Source organism: Hevea brasiliensis, chromosome 6 (assembly GCF_030052815.1).
Source record: "Hevea brasiliensis isolate MT/VB/25A 57/8 chromosome 6, ASM3005281v1, whole genome shotgun sequence".
In the NCBI taxonomy this organism is placed as follows: Eukaryota; Viridiplantae; Streptophyta; class Magnoliopsida; order Malpighiales; family Euphorbiaceae; genus Hevea; species Hevea brasiliensis.
Window position 1 is genome coordinate 108,690,569 of NC_079498.1, and position 22,324 is coordinate 108,712,892.

Consider the following 22,324-nt stretch of genomic DNA (forward strand, 5'->3'; position numbering starts at 1 on the left):
TAAAGGCTTAGTTGAGTTGAGTATCACTGTTATGCAACTGTAACACAACAAACTATTTTACTGTCAAACACAGAACATATCTATTTGTTGACCTTTACAATCAAAAAAATGATTCTACCGCAAAATATACAAATTGCTACTCATGATCTTGTTCTAATAACAGTGTACGATCTTTTTTACATTGCAAGACAAAAGCACAGCAATAATGAAGCAAATATCTTTTGCTTCCAGAAAATCGACATCATGTCCTCATTAACAGAAGACTACTCATTGGTCATTGCCCCAGACCAATCGGAAGATATTCCTACTAGCAGTTGCATTAATAGCATTGTTACTCTGCTTCCTAAGCATCTCCTCTTGTGCACAGACATCACCATCCTTTCAAGGCAAAAAGTTGATGTTAAAGTAGATAAAATAAGGAGAAATTTGGCAAATAAAGTTCACCAAGTCACACAAATAAATACAAGAAAGATAACCAATGAAACCATGTGAATCTTTAGATATAACATTGAGCCTAAGCACTAAGCAGATATGTGCATGCAGGCCACAATAGAAATTCGTTGAGATGGTAGTAACATACTGTGTCATTTATCCCCGTCAAATCACTAAATTCAAGACCATGAATGGGCCCAAACCATATGCCGGTCAGTGAATAAGTTAAAATTTCCCTGCTTTTTTTTTAACTGTGAAAACCACATTCTGATAGATTATCATTATTTTGCTCAAGAAAGTCCCCAAGTAGAAAGTAAGAACTCACAAGCAGAGAATAGGCACGGGCAAGAGATACAAGTGTTGGATACAGATCTAGAACAGCAATGGCAATTTCCTCTGTTACTTGTGGAACCTGCACTTGTAATTTCCAAGACATAACGATCATAAATATTCTCTGAACTTTTACATGAAAGAAATTAAACATATAATATAATTTATAAATCAACCATGATATCCTAGAAACATGTTCTCGCTCTCTCTCGCTCTCTTTCTTCATTTTTGCCTAGACCTAGTTCATGGTGAACCAAAACACAAGGAATCCTATTGGCTCAGATGGACCAAGTGTATGTGTATGCCTAAATGCACCTGCACATGCCTACGTGCCCATGAGAGCATGCATTCAAATCTGCATTGAACTCATAAGCCCAAAACTGGTTTTTAGAGAATGATTGTGCAGAAGACCCATACATTCAGTATATCAATTTTTTCATAAAAGTTAACTGAATGGCCTGTAGCACTTCCTTCAAATAAAGTTGCTCAATCCACTTACAAGAAATGTCAGGTACCTGCATGAGCTGAATGGCAAATACATCACAGACTGTCATTTTGTCCAGGTCTTGGCACCTTTTGATAAATTCATCAAAAGGAGGACAGACCCCAGCACAGTTTGGCTTATACTCAGGCAGCTGCGATCCATAGTATTGAGTTATTGAGTGAGTGAGATAACCATACTTCTTCAGTGTATCACGCAGGCAACTTGTTCTCTGCACATCAAATCCTTCCAGAATCTCTGTTGTAAAACAACTGCATATAACAATATAATGAACAGTAGAATCCAGTAATCATAAAATCCTGAAAGTAATAAATTTGTACTATAAGATCAACAATTACCAGTTAACCATTCTCAAGGAATAGAATTCAAAATATTGACAGTTACGAAAGAGGGGGAAAAAGAGATTACGCTGTTTTGATGCTTTCAGCTGCTTCACAGGAATTTGGATCACCTTCCACAAGATATATCAGCTTCTTAAGTCCACATCTCTAAAAACATGCAGATTAATGCATGAATGTCATTATGAAATACTATAATCAAAATAAATGATTTACACATTTCACACTAACAAAATTGTGCTATTACAGCTACTAAATACCTGTACCACCAAAACTTTAAAAGTAACCCACATTGTGTCAGAAAAAGCATGTTTTGTGATTTTCACAAACTATTTTGATTTCCAATGGGAACAAAAATTCCAAATTATCATTGTGACTTTTGTGCTATTTTAACTTTGCAATAGTGAAACAAAAATGTGAAATTATATAGGCATTAAAATGGTGAAAAATTCAAATTCCCCAGTGGATTTATAGGAAAAAAAAAAATCAAGAGGCCTATAACTAGTCATATCCACAACAAATAAGAATAGGAACTTAACAACCATCCAGACCCAGTTATCAACTGCTAAAATGGTAAACCAAAAATAATAAATATATATAATATTATCAGGGATTAAAATGAAGAAAAAGAGAAAGCAGCGAGAAATGCAACCAGAAGCCTCAGTTTCTGATCTTTATAGCGATGATCCCTGATTGAAGAGCGCAAGTCATCAACTTTCTTTCTCTCAACAATAAAATCAAGCACGTATTCACAGAACAGATACTTATGGCGAGCTATCCAGATTCCATCTCCAACAGGTAACCGCCTAACCTGAGAAATGGACATGTAAATTTCATGATAGTTATATGGAGTGGAATAATAATAAGACATTTCCACAACAAAGAAACAGAGGAATATGGACATGTAAATTTCATGATAGTTATATGAAGTGGAATATTAATAAGACATTTGCATTTCCACAACACAGAAACTGATGAACGGAAATGTAAATTTCATTATATTCATTATTAGAAGTAGAGCAGAAGTTCCAACATGGAACTGTAACACAATTTCAATTTTGTACTATTGCATCTTCAGAAATGATAAAGAGTTCAATTATGCTCTTTGGTATCATTTTAAGGTCATCTCAAGCGACAAGGACAAATGCTGAGCAAATTAATATAACAATGCCCACGGCACTGCTCAGCAGTATACACACGCTAATAATGAACTTACTGATACTGCAATGAAACATCAAAGAATAACATTGAACATATCAAGCAAGCTTACCACTATTTTAATTTTATGTTCTTTGCAAATGCTCTCAATAAGTTTACTGTACTTTGACCTGTAAACCACAAAAATGTATACAGATTACAGTCATAACTAGCATTAGTACGGCAAGGCAACTATAATAGGAGTTCAACAATACCACAACAGAATACATAAATAAAGAATCCATTAGAAGATAATACATTTAGTGAACACTCCATTAAGAAAAGTAGAAACATCATCCAAAGGAATGCAAAATATATTCCATGAAATTGTAACCAGCCACTTAAGAACTGATTTATATTGCGTATAATACAACTATTACAGGAGATTGAATGAGGCAAATTATTTCTCTTTTTTATGACAGTTTACAAGCCAACAAGTTTCCTTGTAACTAAATATACATTTCCTATGAGAAAGAAAAACTGAAGTATACATAAGAAACATAGCATGATTATTCTGTTGCATGAAGAAATAAGCACATAAAAAAGAATGACCAGTATCAAACTCAATCATTTTACACAAGTTCATTTTTAAAGTTTAAACTATTAACATTCAACAAAATATAAGCAGAAAAGAAACTCAAAGTTTAAAAATGTAGTGTCATTACATCATCCAAATTTATGTAGCAAGACACAGCCCAAAAGAAAATTTTTTTTATATAAGAAATTCTTGTTTTCCTAAGAAAAAGTAACAAATTTTACAATAAACATTAAAGCAAGTGCCTTTGTAATATTGTTTACAAAAATTTTATTGGTTTTAAATCCTACGTCAAGCAGCAGGATAGATATCAATAAGATGAGCTATGCATGCTTCCAAGTACCAACCCCTATAAGGTCTTTGTAATTTGTAATATTGCATATGGAAAATTTATTGATTTTAAATCTGATGTCAACCGACAGGATAGATATCAACAAGAGGAGCTATGCATTCTTCCAAATACCAACCCCTGAATGGCATAATGCTCTCTGTCATCCAGTATCAATATTACTTCATACACATCCTCAAATCTCTCCCCTAAGTTCAGAGGCGGCATGCGTAAAATATTCATGTTTTCTTCCAGGCCACCCAAACTCAGCTTCTTCGCAGCAGAACCCTACAGGATATAGGCAGTAACTTAGATATAACATGCACAGTTACCAAAAGTAAGTTAAAAAAGATGCAATGCATTTCTGAATAAAGAAACAGCATTCTATCACAATGATGAATATAATATTGAATCAAAATGCATACTTACAGATGATGAACAAGTTCTCAAGGTAAATGCATCAGGTGCAGAACAGACAGAATGCAAATTTGGAATATTTCCATCATCAGAAGTCAAATCCATCCCAACACTCTGATTATCAACAAGATCTACTTGAACTGAATGATTACAAGCATCCATATGGTTAAAGAATAGTTAGAGGACGAATAGCATCTATAAGGTAAGTTTACTACCATTTGTAAATGTGTGAGCCGTAGACTTAGCTTGACAATCCTTTCTCAGGGTTTGAGGTTCTGAATGGAGACCATAAACTTGATCTTCTCGAAGACGACAAAGAACTGCTGGCCAAAGCAATGAAATCTCCTTGTTCTGGGAAGTCTCTGAAACTTCAGTTACAGCATGAAGTACTTGTTCCTTAGTGTATCCCATGCGCATAAACTGCAGAATGGGAAGTCTAAGTCAGAGGAAAATCTTAAAAATAATATAGCAACTGGGAAAAAATTGTGCACTAAGCATAAGAAAGAATCAAGGCAAAATCTTTGCTAAAACTACAGCCGTTACTCTCAGAAATATAAGAGACCACATTTGAAGAAATTTAAGACCAATAGCTTCTCTTAAAAGCTCAAGGATAGGAGAGGAGGGGTGGAAGGATTCAGTAACACTGAATTAAAAGAAAAAAAAAAAAGTGATGGAGTTAATTAAGAACAAAAAAGTAATGGAGTTAATTAAGAACAATCACTAATCCATGGGTCTAAACTAGATAAACAGGAAATAAATTTTTTTTAATTCACACCCTCTCAAGAGGATGTTAGTCATAGGATTAAAGCCGGATGATTGAAGTGGAGAAATGTCATGAGAGTTTTATGTGATCGCAAGATTCCCAATAAGTTGAAAGGAAAATTTTACCGTACAGCCATATGACCGGCCATAGTGTTGGGCACTGAAGGAGTCGTATGTGTCTAAAATAAGAGTTGCGGAGATGAAAATGTTAAGGTGGATGAGTGGTCATACTAGACTAGATAAAATCCGTAATGAGAGTATTAGAAAAAAGATAAGAATGGTGCTAATTGAGGATTAGTTGAGAGAAGGGAGATTGAGGTGATTTGGTCATGTGACGCGTAGACATACGGAGGCTCCAGTTAGACAAGTAGAGCACATTAAGTTAGGGGATAGAAAGAAAAGAAGGGGTAAACTTAAACTGACTTGGAAGAGAGTAATACAATAAAACTTAGAAGCATTACATATTTCCTAGGATTTAACCCAAAAATCGATTAAAATGGAGAAAGAGAATCCACATAGCCGATCCCAAATTCTTGGGATAAAGGCTTAGTTGAGTCGAGTACCCTCTCAAGAGATTCTAGAGGAACATCAATTGATTTCTTCTTCCTGCTTAAACCAACAGATGAAGATATCACTAAAGAAGTTGAACCAGGGTGAGCAGACTCTAGATCTGATGCATTATCCATGTCCACATCAGAAGAAACCTCTACATTAGCTGAACCTTCTCTAGGATCCAACAAACGAGATCTCAAAAGACATTCACGAGCTGCTTCCTGCCCTTCCTCAGTCAGCATGTACCTAAAATAGCATAGTCACATCCATTTATTCATGAAAGATCAAACAAGAAATGTGCAGCATTTAAGAAAGATACAAATTTAAGTACATAAATCAGATTACAAAACAATACTTCATTTCCACTGTGAAATGTTGAATTGCTAAATCAGGTTGACTAGCATTTACATATAATACAACTAATCAGTGATTCAGTGTCCAGCAATAGACTAAGAATGCATTTCAAGCCATATCACTTAAACACGCACATGTACTACTAGCTGATATGTTTTCCCTAAACTTCATACATGAATCACACATGCATGGTCAAGTTGAGTGCAAAAGATTCCTCTCAAAGCATTTTAAAATTTAAAATTTTTTCCATTGTGTCCCAAAAGTGAAGCTTTTATACGTTTTGGTAACTAGGAAGTCTAATATGCTTTGGTAAAATCCATCCCAAGGCACAAATCCTTAGCCCAAAAGACCCTACATGCACCTTTAGCAAAGGTGCATTGCAGAAAAGATGTAAAATAAATGCAGAAAAAGTTATACAAAGTTAAAATCACACTATAATATTCAGCAGCACTAACTCATCAGTTTGTCCAAAGTATGTGTCTGCTTCCACATTATGTAAAAACAAACAGTTGTTAATTCATGAAACGCAAATATCATCCACATATATCAGTTCATAAGAGATAAATATCATCCATCTACTAATCACCAATCAATATAACAGAGTCTCTTTGATGTTTGCTTTGAAGAAAGCTAAGTAGTACTGCTAAAAGCTAGAAGAGCTTATGAAGTCCACAAATTTCTAATGGTGTTTTTTCCAAGAGACATTCAGAACACAAATAGAGATGAGTATTTAGACTATTTAACTCAAAAGACTAGAGCAAAGTTCATTACAAAAAGGTTGCATGCGTGCGTGTGAGCAAGTGTATTGTAAAAGTCGTTTAGATATTGTATCACAATGAATGATTATAATTAAGAGCAATCAATCATCAAATTAGAGTAAATATTGAATGTAATAACTGATAATTTAAAAGAAAAAAGATATAGCACATTCTTGAATGCACAGTGCATTAATCAAAATCACAAGCTTTAGCTGCTGTTACCATGCTTAGGGCAACGTGCCTCACTTTGTTGCCCTTAGGTTTCATGCTTTAAGCACAACTAGACACACTTTTAAAAATAATTCACTTGACATTCTCATAATTTCAATGTGAAAAACCTCCAACCGTAAACAAGAAAAATTAAAGAGTTAACCCCACAAGAGAAAAGATTAAAAAAAAAAAAAGCATTGGCTATAAAAAAATTACTAATGGAAATCCACAAAAGAAAGCCTACTTTGCAGGGCAACTTGATTTAACAACTAATCCTTTGCATATCAATGTCTTCATGCAACTCCACCCACTATACCAGTCCCTGGAAGAACTTCCAAATTGTCCAGGTTTCCCTTTTCCTTTTTCCTGCCTAAGGACAAACAAACCCAGTTGTGAAACCATTTATCCACTTCCATAAATGACTTAAAAATAAACAAGTATGTTCAGATGGTAGTAATGACATACAAAATAGAAACCCGAGATAGCCCACTAGCTTCAGCTGCATCAATAAGCTCCTGTTTACGCATAAATTCATTGCCATTTGAAGTTCCCCTATTTTCAAGATGCATTCAACTCTCATTTCAGAAACATTTTTAAAAAAGTTATATCAAAAAAAGGAATTATAAATATGTCAAGTAAAAAAGGAGACCAAGTTACCTGTAAAGGGTAATCAGCAATGCATACGCAACAGAATTTTTTTGTGGCACATAGCGTTTTGCTCCTTTGGCTCTCTTAACTGGTTAACTAAAACAATATGCGATTAGTAATATCAACAAAACAATGTAATAAACACATAATCAACGAAGTTCAAATGTGATTACACATACCCTTTTTGGTCAAGTCTTCTGGCTCAGAAATTCCTGAACCACTATCAAAAAACCCTTGCATTAATTTCAGAATCCATTTACCTACACCCCTATGAAAAGGAGACCACCAAATTATTACAGAAAACAAAATATAAAGCATTTGGGGTCATGAAAATCAACAAAAACCCTCAAACTTTTTTTTCTCTGTTTGGACAAATTATTCGATGGAATTTTTTTCTTTTTCTAGTTTGGACAGCAACTTCATCGAAATCCTCAACCATTTTTGTTGGCACTCACCCTCCCACTTTTACAGGTTAACACATGCAATACCCCCTTTCACAAGGTATAACATAGCAGGAACTCAAATTATCTAGGAATAGAAAAACAAAGAGACATAGATATTTGAATAAACGCATACAAACATAATTACGCATACTATATTTACGAAATTTTCTATCTTCCGAAAGTTGTTTACTACCTCCTGAAGACCCTTGCTTTCCCTTGAAATAATTACCAATACACACGTGTACGCACTTAATAGTATTTCAGAAATATAATACTATGATGCTGACGCCATGTAGAGCCCCAAGGGGATTTTTTTCACCATCGTTTCCCAATAGACTCCCAATACCAAGTACCAACCAAAAAAAAATGTAACCCGAAAGCCTAAAAAATTCCAACTTTGTCCCACAAAATGCAAATTGAGTGAAACAAAGGCGAGCATGAACTTACTTAATCTGAGATAAGTCCTTGAGAGTTTTGATTGGAGTCTTTGAGCTACACACACTGTTGTAAGCCTTAGAAAGAATCATGTCTATGTTCTCTGATATCCCTTCAGGCCTTTCAGCCAATTCTTGCCTCTTCTGCAACATGAAGGATACGAGCTCTTCGTTTTCGGGGCAAAACACCCGGTTCTGGTTCTGCATTTGTGGGATTATGGGGAATAGATTATCTGGGTTTTTACTGGGTTTGGGGATATCGGAGAAACGGAGGTTTTACTAATAGGGTTTTGATGCGGATAGGGATCAGAAATCGCGCCAGATTCTTCCGAATCGGGTGGAGTTTGAAATTGCTCTCTTGTGGACCGGGCCTAACTTGGGCTTTCAAAAGACACCAACTCTGCTGAAGAATTGGGGCACACAACAGAATGTAAAGAAACAAAACCTTTAAAAAAAAAAAAGGAAAAAATATCTCCACTACCATCCAACTCCAGCCGTGTCATGAGCGCTAATCGCTATCCACCGTGGATTGTGTTACCCGATCTAATCTATTATCCGTCTTTCAGTGTCCACGTGTCCATTAAAGTCACCGACCGGCTGCCACTAAAAACAAAAAAAATTTCAAGTCTAAGTCATCCCGCACCTGAGGTTCGGACTACCGAAGCAAACAGGTTCGGACTAAACCTCTCTTACTTTTTGTATTTCTCTATCCTTATCCATCTGCAACTATAATATATCACCTGCTGCGCTTTCCACTTTCTAGAAACTGCGCACGAACATCACTGACAGGAGCTTACCGTACAAGGTCAACGTAACGCTCTTCTTCAGATCGGACGGTGATGCATGGATTCTGATCTTCATGTTCTTAAACTTCTGATTTGCTTTTTTGATAATTCTCTTGCTCATTAATGAATTTGTCGCAGATAACTTACTCTTGCTTGTTGAAAAAGCGATGGCTTTGGTCGCGGGACAGAGATCTACACTGAATCCGAATGCTCCGGTCTTCATTCCTTCCGTGTACCGTCAAGTGGAGGATTTTTCACCGGAGTGGTGGGAGCTGGTGAAAACTTCGACGTGGTTTCGTGACTACTGGCTGAGCCAACATCCAGAGGGGAGCTTTGACGGTAGTGCTAGTGGTAACGATGACGTTGAGGAATTGTTGCCGGAGAAGTTCGACATCGGTTTTGATGATGAGTTTGGTAATCTTGTAGCTCAGTTTGAGGAGCTGGTCATTTTGAATGAAGAGAAAGAGGAGAAGAAGAAGCCTCTCAATGGTAGGTTTAGAAAGATCTATATTTTAATTTTTCTAAATATAGCAATTGGAATCAAATAATCCAAAGAAAACTGATAAATTAGTGGAATTAATTGTATTTTAGTTTAGGAATTAGGATTGCTGATGCTTAATTGGATGCATATGATGATTGTGGTGGTTGTGTTTATCTTGTATGGAATTCAGGCGTTAAAATGGATGTGAACGGGGTACTCAAGGAACTGAGCATACCAAAATCACCCAAAGAAAGGAGTGTGAAATCTCCGGTGAAGCCAGGCAAGTACCAAATGAAGACAGCCCACTGCGGGAGCCCAAAGGGTGTGGCTCGACGCAATCACCAAATTCACCAACCACGTTGAAAGATATGATGCATGGTTAATAAGGGAGCATTGGGACTGCTTTTGTGTTCAGTGTAGCAACATCTCTAACATTTACATTAGTAGAGGAGGTATCAATTAGGCTTTGGTTTCAGCTTAATTGCCACTTTTTGTGCATATACAGCAACCCAATAACTTGGTTCTTAACTCTTTTGTATCCGTTTGTTGTTGGTGGGTTATTGACATGTTTGCAGTTCGGTCGTTTCTGTTCTGTACTAGCTTTTTTTAGTCTGTTTTGTACTAGTTTGTAAATTGCAATAAGAATGATCGAATTTGCCTTATTTTGTTGGTGACTACCCTCAAAGCCCATTCGGCCAGCTGGGCCTTGCGGTACATAGTAGAGAGCTCAAGCATATGGGGCTGGGCATGTGTTATGGGACAAAGGCTTATTATAAGATGGATAATTTGGATTTATAAGATGTGTTGCCAGGCCGTATGTGGGCTTTCATCTCTATAATTCAAATATGAGTCAATTTTCAAACATTATATTAATTTCTTTCGTACAATGCTTATCCGCATGGCCATGGAATTTTTTGTCTCCCTCTCTTACATATTTGCGATCGATATTGTTCATTTTAACTTTTTTTCACTTTTATTCATCAAAATCAGGCTTAGCCTCCCTTCTTAGAAAGTCAAAAAGTATCTCAAACATTAAGTAACCTAAAAGATCAAAATATAAAACAATAGCTAGTTAGTACCTACCCTTGATTTTCTTTTCTCTTTTTATATATGAGCAGTACGCTAATTAATGACCGACCACTCTTTAAGAAATTAGTATTAATTTGTTGATGAGGTAGTGGTGTCAATTATGATATACATGCTCTCTGACTAATAAAATTAAAGCTACGCGAGTTTTTACCCTTGGCTAAAACATATCGTTTATTTTTTAATCAATGTCCTTATAGCAAGAAACGGGAATCTGATTGTTGTGATTTATATGTAATTAAGATACTAATATGTTATAAAGTGTTCCACTATAACATTAAACTTATATATTTCCAATATTCTAGGTAATTGTTTTTTTCTTTTAATAGGAGAATTGGAAGAACAGAGTATTCGAATGCGAATTTATTAAATAAATAATATACATTTAAGTATTGAATTAAGTCAGACTAAAATTAATTGGTAGGTTATCGTAGAAAAGAAATATATATATATATATATATATATATATATATATATATATATATATATATATATATATATATATTTCCCCCTAGAGAAAGCGAAGGCAATGTTTCTGGTATTTAAAGAAGAGATGGGGACAAAAGGTTTGGTGCAAAATGAGGTATTTAAGGAAGAATGTCTGGATTCCAATGTTTCCGGTAGAATTTGCTGTATTTTATGTAGCTACTCTAAGCTTGCTTATAAGCCCACCATAGATATCAGAAGAAGCAGCAGCAGCAGTAAAAATAACATATGTACGACATAAAAGGTAAATAATTTACAATATCTTTGATGAGTATGTCTATGCTAAATATGATTAAAGGTTTAGGTGGGAAAGAATTAACAAGGGTCGTTAATTAGGTGAGTAATTTTCTTGCATTGTGAAGAAGGATTTGATACAATCATATCCCGTGAGTGCCTACAAACACATCATTCCCTTGATCTGTCATGCCATTATTGGCAAAAGCAAGCTCAATCCATCATTAAATAAAAAGAGGTAATAATAATAATAATAAATAAATAAAGGAGGAGAAATGATATTATGAATTCTTAATTCTATATAAGAACATTATTCATGTATCAAAACAGTATTAAATGCGTCATTTTTTTATATACATATTAAATTGTTATTTTATATAATAGTTTTACATATAATCACGATTGATTTGGTCAAAAGCCGTTTTAGTTTGATTTCAAGACTCAACTTATGGTTTTGGGTTCAAAGTTTAGAGAGTTAGCGTTGACTCTCTCAAAGGTTTTGGTTTTAGTTTGATTTTTATTTTTATTTTGATTTTGATTAAATTAAATAATAATAATTTTTATTTTTTTTTTAAATATAAAAATTATTTTGATCTGAAATCAAAATCTATTAATTTTAATGATTTCAATTTCAGTTTAATTTCATTAGATTTAAATCATGATTTTATTATATAATTCTTTACAATAAAGAGAGGGAACAAAATTAAAAAAGAAAAATGTGGTCCCTCTAATAACCTACTTTTTCATGATCAAACTAACAATTTTCAAGGTAGCCGTTGTTCCAATCTCCGTCTCTCTTTTATATAAGCACCCATCGCTTCTTCCTCTGTTTATATCCCTCCCTCTCCTTAACCCTTTCATGAACATAGAATCTACATTCTCCTGCTCTTATTTGGTTAATCCCATGAATCCTCCTATATCACAGACCACTTCTTCAACCCCTTTACTATCTGCAACTGCTAGCAGTCTCAGCGTTAGCAGCTGCAGCACCACCACCTGTAGTGAGATTAGTGATGATAGCCCACCAACATCCTTCCGTTTTGAGATCCAAGATATCGATTATCATTATCCAAGCAAATCTTTATCTGGGTCTTACTCTCATCGGTCGCTGGCAGTACTCTCTGATCATGTAGGACCAGTTTCTTGCTTGGCTTTGTGTGGTGAATTCGTCTTGAGCGCTTCACAAGGGAAGGATATTATAGTTTGGCAACAGCCTGATTTGAGGCTCTTCACAAAGTTTGGACAAGGGGATGGCTCTGTAAAGGCGTTAGTAACAGTTGGGAATAACGTTTTTACTGCCCATCAAGATAGTAGGATCAGAGTATGGAAGGTATCAAGAAGCTCAGAGAATGTGTTTAGGCTTCTTGACACACTCCCTACTACAAAGGACTATTTAGGGAAGTTCATGAAGCAGAGTAATTACGTGCAAACTAGGCGGCATCATAAGAAATTATGGATTGAGCATGCGGATAGTATATCTTGTTTAACAGTTTATAATGGTTTTATTTATTCTGGTTCTTGGGATAAGACCCTTAAGGTGTGGAGGATATCAGATTTGAAGTGCCTGGAGTCAATTAAGGCTCATGATGATGCTATAAATGGCTTAGTGGCTTGTAAAGGGATAGTTTATTCAGCATCAGCAGATGGGAAAATAAAGGCTTGGGGAAAAGAGGGAAAGAGTTCTCATTCTTTGAAGGGAATTTTGGAGGGTCATAAGGATGTTTCTCTTAATTCAGTTGTAGTTTCAGAAGATGGGAGATGGGTGTATGGAGGGGGCTCAGATGGGTTTGTGATGGGGTGGGAAGGGAGTGGAGATTTTGTAACTTGGAAGTTGGTGTCAGAGACAAAGGCACATCCAATGGCAGTATTGTGTATGTGTTTAATGGGGGAGTTTTTGTGCAGTGGATCAGCTGATAAGAGCATTAGTATATGGAAGAGAGAGGCTTATGGTAAGCTTTGTAAATTTGGGGTCATAAGTGGTCATGAAGGTCCTGTCAAGTGTTTGCAAGCATCACCTAATAGTATTGGTGGAGGATTCTTGCTCTATAGTGGTGGCCTTGACAAGAGTGTTAGGGTGTGGTGGGTGCCCAAGCATTCCAACAAGATACAGGACACCTCTACAATGCAGAGTACAGAGGAAAAATCCATCACCTTGTTTTAGTAAGGTTTTCAAGGCTTGAGAGATGGAGCACTGATTGCTTCTTTATGTGTTTTCAGTGCTTCAAATTTGTTCTTTTATTCAGGTTGTGTCACAGTTGTTGATTTGTTGATTAAGATACAAGTGTGAAGAGCATAGGCAAACAGCAGAGTTAAAGAAAGGAGTTGGATTTTTTTTTGATTTGACACATATTGATTTCATTCTGTTATGTTGTTAGATTTGGGTGTATAGGCAAAAGAAATTCGAGGTATACAGTCAACAGAGTGGTGTATTTCTTTTTTTTTTTTTTTTTTTAAACAAGTGTAATTACTGTATTGATGAGCAATCAATGAAACAGTGTGTTTTTAAAGCATTTTATAATTTTCTAATTTGAATCTAATTTTGGTTAAGGTCTTAAGAAAAAAGTTAAAGCATAATGTGGAGTTAATTGGAATGTAAATTTTGCCGAGGGCATAATTAAGCTTTAATAAGGTGAGCTTGAGGACAATAACCTCAGAACATGACATTGCTTCATATGGACCTGACACTACTGCCCCACCAATATAGGAAAAGAACACAAATGAGATGTCCTTAAGTTCCCTTAAAATCTTGACCAACCAGAAAGAAAAGAAAGGACAATGAATTGGTTTAGGTGAAGACAAGGATTATTTTGCTTTGGTCTTCTTATATTCTGTTTAGTTTGTTGTATTCCTTTATTCTAGATCAACCAAATCAAACAAAATTGGAATAAGGATCCCTCAATCACATATCAATCATGATTTTAATATTCAAATTCTTATTCTCCACTGAAACAAATGGAATCCAAGGGGCTTGAAAAATGCCCAGATAATTGTTTACAACCTCTCTCTCTCTCTCTCTCTCTCTCTCTCTCATGTTTACACATCTTCTGAGAATTTAAATCCATGCTTGAGGACATATTCAATTATTTTTATATTTATAGTATTCCACCTAAAAATGTTCACCAAGAAATTGTGTGAAATTCTTCATTCCCTGACCCCTTCTGTTGCTTTTATTAAATAAAGAACAGTTTTCAATGGAACTGACACAGAACCATAAAAGAAGCTGAAGAAGTAAACAACAGAAAGAGAAGTTCTTTAAGCCATCTTAAAGCAACCATTCAGCTTACTGAATCCGCAACCGGTTACCTTTCTCCTGGTTCAACCACCAATCTAGCTTTAGCGGCACTGTATGTTTCTGTTCATATGAGACCACAAAGGCAAAAGAACCCATAAAAGAAAAAAGAATTCTTAGAATGACTCATTGATTCATGTGAAAGGAAGGAAGCTACTATCTAAAGCAACAATCCAAAGCTACTGCATGACTGTTTAGAATCCGAAGCATCAAGAAGAAAATTAAATCAAAACTGAAATATCTAAGAACCAAACTAAAATTATATTGAATTAAACTAGAACCGCATATCCCAGTTGAAACGATCAGTTTTTTCCTATACAATGTTTATCGTAGAGTTGGATAGTTCTAAACCAAAGCTTATGAATGCGTCACGAATCATGAGAATAGCATATGGCTCACTAACCCTAACGCCAAAAAGAAAAAACCAATAAGCATTGTATCGTGATGCCTAATACTAGATACTTAAGACCACATTGTAAAATACACAAATGTAACAACTGTTAATGTGCCGCTATAATATCAAAATACCACTTCAAATTTTCGGCCAACAAAAAACTAGCTAGGCCTTCGTTTGATTCAAAAACTTGGCAGCACTTGCTCGTATGAGTTACATTAATAAATATCAAAAACCCAATCCTCCCATGTAAATCAAAATCAACTCAACATAGGGGAAGAGAGTGAATGGTTATAATCATCAACCTATCATCGCGATTGACCGCTAAACAAACTCACCACTAAGCCTTAAATATCACATCTCCTGGCTTTCATATTAACTATAATCTCCAAAGGATTTTCACAATAACAAGTATCTAATGTCAAACAGCAATAAATTCCCATATATTTTCGCGATTATCATAGAAAATTACAGATCAGTTGAATTCCTAGATGTAAAGCTGAAAAAAAAAACTCAGTTGATATAAAACTTTATGCACTTCCAACCTTCATGCATACTTTCTACAATCTACATGGCGCTGGGACTTGATACAAGACAGTTAATGCACCTTCAAATCCTGACAGACAAGTTCCTTGCTCTGCCCAGCTGGCCAGATAATTTTATCCACTAATCCTGCAACAGGTTTGTACATTTTACATGGTGCAAGCAAAATTCCTTCCATCACCCCCCTATACTTGTTTGTAGAAGAGGACATAGGCCTGGTCATGCAACACCTTGCTTGTCCCAATTGCAGTGACAAATGCATCATCAAAATGTAGCCATTGGCCATTGGGATAGCGGGCATCGGCAGTATAATGACCCTTTGAAGGCTCCCTCCCATGATGAGTGACCGTAGCAACAAGTTCATATTTTCGGCTCTGAAATGCAACACCAGAAGAAAATAAAAAGCATTTGTAATTATTTAATTTTGGGATGCAAGATGCCTCATGAGAGACCTGATGCCTGATAGTTGATGATGAAGTAAAGAAATGATTACTATTATCTTGTCAAATCATTAAAAAAAGAAAACTCTTGGTATGCCACAATAATATGAAAATGCCAATTTAAATTTTCAACCAACAAAATTCATGAATCAAAACTTTTTAGCCACACAATATAAAGCAACAACTAGACTAATACAGCAAACCAAAACAAAAAACCAAACCAACTACAGAATAACTAGAACTCCAACATAGTAAAGCTCAAAGAACTTGATATTTAGCAAGCTAAGGAGGCAAATAATATCTACATGTTTCCCACAATCAATTCAAAAGAGATTAATAATAGAAAGGTAATATTTAGTTAAGCCAGATAATGCATCTATTAGCCAAAAATTGAACAATTAGCATAGAAGAAAAGGAGGTAAAGGTGACTTACCTCATTCAATGGAGAAACAAGCAGTTCCCGGCCCAGTACGAATTCAAGAGGGAAGTGCACAGGCTTGTGCAACTTGGCGCTACCTTGGCTTCCATAACTAAAACGCATCAAGTGCAAAATCAATATCTTAGAAAGTGTCTGTATCTTCACAGATTTTCTTGCAGTCACTGCACCAGCCTGTAGAGGTTTGATGCATTTCAATATTTGACATAAAGCAATTTAAAATAATAATATTATTAAAAAAAATAAGTAACTTCCTTCAAAAGCTGCATCTGAATGGTAGGTACAAATCGATGTGCTTTATTAAAAACGATACTTATAAAAACTTAATACTCAGGTCAAAGAAAGGAATTCCAGTGAAATATTTCTTATTAGCGGATATAAGGAATGTTCAAATCTATCTTGTCAAAGGTCTTGTAAGCTTTCTAACCTCAGTCAAGCCAGATTTAACCACTTTCAGTTACTAAATATAGCCACCAACATAACAAACAGGTACCTTCCCAATTGCCGATGTCCGATACCCTTCAAGATTTTCTGGTGCAGAGAACAAATGAAGTGCATCCTCAATAGTATGAACAGCTTCAGGATAAATATCTAGGTGAAGCAATAGAAATGGTTGAACAGTTGCAGAAGCTTTATTTCCTGCACCACAAAAAGGAAAATACTAGCTATAAAAAAGGGTGCCGGAATGGATAAATGCAGGATTACACTCCTACTGATTGGGGGGTGGGGGCGGGGAGAGAAAACTTAACATTCAGGACATTACAAGCCCAACAAAATATAAACCAGGACGGACACAGCATTTTGATGCTTGCCGTTTCTTCAAAATTAATTCCCTTAGACGTAGTTGTTGCTTCTATTCTAATACTAGTTTACTCCTTAGCATGATAGTCATTAAGCTGTCAAACAAATGAAAAGATATAGCATGACCAAACACAACTCTATCGTGTGTAAGTTAAACAGTTTTTTACAAGGTCCCATAACTTTTTCATATATTTGGCATCCATGATCTACATCACCAGAGCAGTAAAATCTACCAGTCAATTTCAAGAAATATGAATCACAGGAAAAATGAACTGTGCAAAATACTATAACTTATACATGTAAGTTGATCCTGAGTCCTGACCCTATAACCTATAATTATAATTTGTACAGAATTTATAGGATATCACGAAAGCAGGGTACATTTTGGTTTGGTGAATTTCCACTAAACATTGGAGTTTGCACATCGGTCTTTGTTGAGTTGGAGGCTTTATATTTGTTGGTGGGTTGCAGTTGTTTTGGGAATAACCATCAGGTTGTTGAAGTGGATTTTTAGTTGGTTGAGCTTTGCACTGAGCAAAACTTGATTTCTTCACCCTATTGCCACAATAGTGAATTTGACTCTACCCAAGGAACTAGCATGCAGATATTGAATAGTGAACGTGTTTTGCGAGGACAGCTAAATAGCAGATTCGTCACTGGTTGGCTAATTCTGAGTAATTATAAAGTATACGTGGAAGTAGGGATTTGGAATTCTCAAGTTCCTCTGAATGAGGCTAGAGATCTGTTGATGCAGGATGTGAATAGGATTCCACACATGATTCTAGGTAGTTTTGTTTTCTACTAAATCGATCCTATAGATTCTTCGAATTGAAAACATACATTCTTCCAATCACAGCTATTAAAAGATAACAACTCAGATACCTCTTGCTTTCACAACACTTCTCAACTGTCCTCCAAAAATATCACTTAGCTCTGAAGGAATGAAGCTTTGCGTTCTAGTTACTGCAGATTTGTTTTTTGGGCCAACTGTCTCCCATTCGTCATCCTCTGTTGAGGATACTAGAGTAGATTTGGCACCATTAATACTAGCAGAATGTCCTTCAAATTCAAGTAATTCATCATGCATTTGATCCATGATGAAACTCAAAAACTCCTGAGCATCCTCTTGCCTGCAAAAAAATGTCTCAAAGAACTGTACTCATATTCATTACAAGTGTTATGGTACATATGCACCATGTCAACAAATATCAAGAATATCAAGACTGAAAATCTTCAGGTATGCCACTAACATTTATTATCCTTATCATCAAATCAACAGTAGCTTTTGCTGCTTCTGTCCCATCAAGGGCCTTAAATTCTCACACAAGAATATAATATACAACAATTTTTGTATAAACAAAATAATTTTAGCTAAAATTAATTATGCATACAGCTTATAATAAATATATAAATCTGGGTACATGTTGCAAGGATCAAAATTCATCACACCACATCCAATCCTAGTAAACCATTTCTAGGCATAACCGAAACCTAGCTTTAACAGCCTTTGTCCTCAGGAATAGCAATAATCAAAATCAAGACCGGGCATGCATCTGCAATATACAAACCCAGAAAATATATGCCAGGTACAAATCCAGCAAATGTTGACCTAGCATAATCCGAATAGGCTCTAGCCCATATTTCTCTGCACAAGCTCTATTACTTATGGCAAGGTATTATGTATGTTCCATCACTCCACATTCTAGTTAGAATAGCTAATTTCATCATGGCTGTTTAGGAGTACTGGCTTTTTTTTGTTATCTTTTCCATGATCCATAGCTATCTCTAGATTACGCATGTGTTAACAAAATCTTACACGAAGCAAAATTCACAATTCTTGCTGTTCATTGTCATACTACAATCAATCATATCTTATTAGGAAACCATAAAGGAAGTGGACAGACAATAGACTAGCACATAAAAATACAGCAGGAATGATGAAAGCCCTAATATTAGAAAAAAGCACCACCCATCATTGCATATACAGTTGCATCACATTAATTCATAATGCATGATTTCCATTCTTACAATCTTCATAAGAACATAGACAAAACAAAGTGCACAAAATGAAAGTTGTTCATGGTTCAATTTGGTCAGTTTGAGGAAGATATTTCAAATCAAACCAATACAGTCAGTTTGTAAATGAATAAACCATAACCATATCACAGAAAGTTAAAACTTATCTTAACCAAATCATTAAAATTCAGTTTGGTAGGTTTATAACATAAAGTAAAAAATTGAAAACATTCTATTAAGTATAACAACATGAACATGTATATTAATTTTATGTATCACGGACCAAATTATGTAGAATTTCTTTTTTTTTTTTGAAATAATTTAAAATTTCATTTTATGCATGTAGAGTTTTAGATCATGTAGAAGAAGAGCAAAATAATATAACAAAAATATTTATATAATTCAAAATGGAGTAGTTTTAGTACATTCACGGTTCGGTTCAGTTTCAATTATTTTTTCATGTCCCAAAACCAAAAGCAAAACCAAATAAAAAAGTTGGTTTGATTATATTTTAAAACCAATCCAAATCATGTATCAAAACAATTGTTTTTGGTTTAGAATGAATTGAAGTAATTCAGTTTGGTTAATTTTTGTGCAGCGCTACCCAAAACTACCATAATTGCATCCATGTGACCATGTCTATTCATCACATAACTTAATTGATGATTTCAGCCAGAAAAAATGTTGTGATTGCAGAAGTTAGGCTCATCTGCAATATTTTTATAGAGACTGAAAAAGCACTGGCAAAGCAAAAGCACAAACCTTGGTCGTCCTGATATGCTATTTGGCATATCTGGAGTAAAATTTTTAAGAACGCCTTCAAACATGGCTGGGCTAAAAGGCCTACCACTCTCAACAATAGCAATGTCCTTTTTCATGCTGGAACTGCTTGGCATGTCAAAGTTAGAAACAAACTCTGCAAATGCGGTTAATGTCGGAAAGCCAACCTAGTAAATCATTGTCCAACAGAGGCATAGCTTCAGTACGTATAATTAGTTTTCTCATAGCATATCCGTGTAATAATTTTTGTAGTATTATTAGCTATTTTGTGCATTGAGATGATAAATAGGCTCATTAAAAATGCAGAAATGGAAGTAACATGAACATGTCAAAATTGGCACACCTTTGGGATGTTGCGAATTCTAAGATCCTGCAGAAGCTGAACGAATGGGGAACAGGACAAGAGAGCCTGCAGAGAAGCATTAAGAAAGCATAAATTCCCCTGGTTAATTAAACCACGAGGTAGTAAACTTTTAACTGCTGCACCAGGCCCATCAGTTGGCTTCTGAAAGTCCTCCCTCTTCACATGTACCAGTGGATCATTGTCAGTATCCCCAGAATTCCCATCATTTAGACCCTCACAATCAAGGACATCAAAGCTTGAGCTTTGTGATTGATTTCTGGAACTGTCTTCCCTCTTGGATAAGTGCAAAGAAGTCAAATCTACACTCTCCATTTTGAAGTCTTTCACACCATTATTGAGGGTATTGCCATGGGTGAAATTGTCAATGCTTCCATTTTGTTTTGGACTTCCCTGCACCACAAGCAAATCATGCACTTTTTGTGCAATCTTCACATCCTTTTCCTTCTTAAGTGGATTTGTAGTCTGAAAACTGGCTTTTCCATTTGCAGAACCTAGTTGCCTGCTTGATTCACTATTAAAATCACCGAAAGTTATTCCAGTTGCAAAACTCAAAGAACCAAATTGCAGTTCTTTCTTTTCCACGGGCTTTTCATCATTCTCAGATGATGGCTTTTGCAGCCATGACCTGGTTTCATCTTCAGTGAATGATCCAAATACTAGTACCTGGTAGAGTGGGGGAAATCATAAGCTGCCACCAGCTTCAAAGCTATACCAATGTACTGATGGACAATGAAATGGTTATGCAACAGAAAATAATGCTATATTGATTATCTGCAAAGATGATCATAATCTAAGAAAACCCTTACCAATGCTTCCCCTAGGCCCTAGCACCAATTTCCTACTACTGACCTAATTTAAATCCCCAAATGTGAACATTTTCTCTCTGAAACAAACTCAAGACATGAACATGTACTGATGGACAATGAAATGGTTATGCAACAAAAAATAATGCTAAATTGATCATCTGCAAAAATACCCATTTCTAAAAAAATCCTTATTAATGCTTCCCCTAGCACCAATTTCCTATTACTGAGCTGATTTAAATCCCTTAATGTGAACATTTTCTCTTTGAAGCAAGCTTAAGACGGATGAACACATCCAAAAATCCATCTTTTCACATACTAAACAAAAGTGATAGAAAAATAAAAAACAAAATTTGCGAATTTTTGTTAATTGAACCCCAAGACAAAATCACCTTGCTGCTATTCATGTTGTGTAAACACCAGAGCTGTAGAACCCACTGCGCGTATAAAAACCAAACCTCGAAGAGAAAGGAGCAAAAAAGACAAGAAAAGTTATAAAGAGGATATGGATAAAAGTTAGGGTTTGAGACCACTTCCTCTCTGAACAACAAGGAGCAGAGGAAAGAGAGGCGTCGATTGAAGACATGAAATGGAAGAAGACTTTGATGGGTCTGAAGAAATAGAGCATTTAGCGAGGAAACCCTCCCTTTGGAGCTTAAAGAGAAGAAGCTCGACGACACAACCGAGCATAGGTAGATTAACTTCCAACGGAAGAAGGGTAAAAGGACTTGGACTCTGATCGTCTAGATACTCCTTTTCTTGCTCTGGTTTTAGGTTTACCCTTTTACTGCTTTACACAAGGGCAGGCGAGAGTAGGGCGGCCACGTTCCGGTTTTGAATCAGAATAGTATCGGAATTGATTCGATTAAAATTAAATTAAAATCTTAAAATTAGAATTAATTTCAAATTGAACTGAAATTTTCTTTTAGTGATTTAATTTAAATTTATATTTTTTAAAAATATATGATTTTAAATTAGATTGAATCGATTATTTCGAATCAGATTAAATTGATAATTTAAATATAAAAAATTTAATAAATATATTACATCACTCTTAATTTATTTATATATATCATTAATTCTCTACATAATTACTCTTTATATTTTTTTAATTCTTAAAATTTTTTTAATTTTTTTCAAATTCTC

General features: G+C 35.2%; 4 protein-coding genes across 12 annotated transcripts; 2 read left to right on the top strand and 2 right to left on the bottom strand.

The window, feature by feature from the left end:
- Window positions 1-11: 11 nt before the first annotated feature.
- On the bottom strand, window positions 12-9,073 carry LOC110666582 (crossover junction endonuclease MUS81). 9 transcript variants are annotated; one of them, XM_058149211.1, is made up of 17 exons: window positions 8,934-9,073; window positions 8,722-8,843; window positions 8,254-8,640; window positions 7,543-7,631; window positions 7,373-7,451; window positions 7,181-7,267; window positions 6,960-7,085; window positions 5,405-5,639; window positions 4,295-4,499; window positions 4,092-4,219; window positions 3,802-3,950; window positions 2,873-2,930; window positions 2,255-2,413; window positions 1,673-1,752; window positions 1,262-1,515; window positions 758-849; window positions 12-378 (listed from the first exon to the last, which is right to left on the bottom strand). In XM_058149211.1, exons 3-17 carry the CDS (start codon window positions 8,445-8,447, stop codon window positions 268-270), a joined length of 2,046 nt encoding a protein of 681 aa, XP_058005194.1. In that variant the 5' UTR covers window positions 8,448-8,640; window positions 8,722-8,843; window positions 8,934-9,073; the 3' UTR covers window positions 12-267. The 9 variants fall into 9 exon arrangements, with proteins under 9 accessions (XP_058005194.1, XP_058005193.1, XP_058005196.1 ...); XM_058149210.1 differs by having other exon boundaries at window positions 8,254-8,643; XM_058149213.1 differs by having other exon boundaries at window positions 7,543-7,583; window positions 8,254-8,843.
- A 119-nt stretch (window positions 9,074-9,192) lies between these two features.
- LOC110666583 (protein EARLY RESPONSIVE TO DEHYDRATION 15) lies at window positions 9,193-10,168 on the top strand. The gene is made up of 2 exons (XM_058149219.1): window positions 9,193-9,514; window positions 9,697-10,168. Exons 1-2 carry the CDS (start codon window positions 9,193-9,195, stop codon window positions 9,867-9,869), a joined length of 495 nt encoding a protein of 164 aa, XP_058005202.1. The 3' UTR covers window positions 9,870-10,168.
- A 1,883-nt stretch (window positions 10,169-12,051) lies between these two features.
- LOC110666585 (protein JINGUBANG) lies at window positions 12,052-13,755 on the top strand. Its single transcript, XM_058149220.1, has one exon. The coding sequence runs from the start codon at window positions 12,058-12,060 to the stop codon at window positions 13,471-13,473; it is 1,416 nt and encodes a 471-aa protein (XP_058005203.1). The 5' UTR covers window positions 12,052-12,057; the 3' UTR covers window positions 13,474-13,755.
- Window positions 13,756-15,411: 1,656 nt separating this feature from the next.
- On the bottom strand, window positions 15,412-21,992 carry LOC110666584 (ubiquitin carboxyl-terminal hydrolase 24). The gene is made up of 7 exons (XM_021827136.2): window positions 21,571-21,992; window positions 20,355-21,038; window positions 19,994-20,178; window positions 18,098-18,345; window positions 16,908-17,053; window positions 16,412-16,588; window positions 15,412-15,912 (listed from the first exon to the last, which is right to left on the bottom strand). The coding sequence occupies exons 1-7, from the start codon at window positions 21,583-21,585 to the stop codon at window positions 15,724-15,726; spliced, it is 1,644 nt and encodes a 547-aa protein (XP_021682828.2). The 5' UTR covers window positions 21,586-21,992; the 3' UTR covers window positions 15,412-15,723.
- Between the last annotated feature and the right edge of the window lie 332 nt (window positions 21,993-22,324).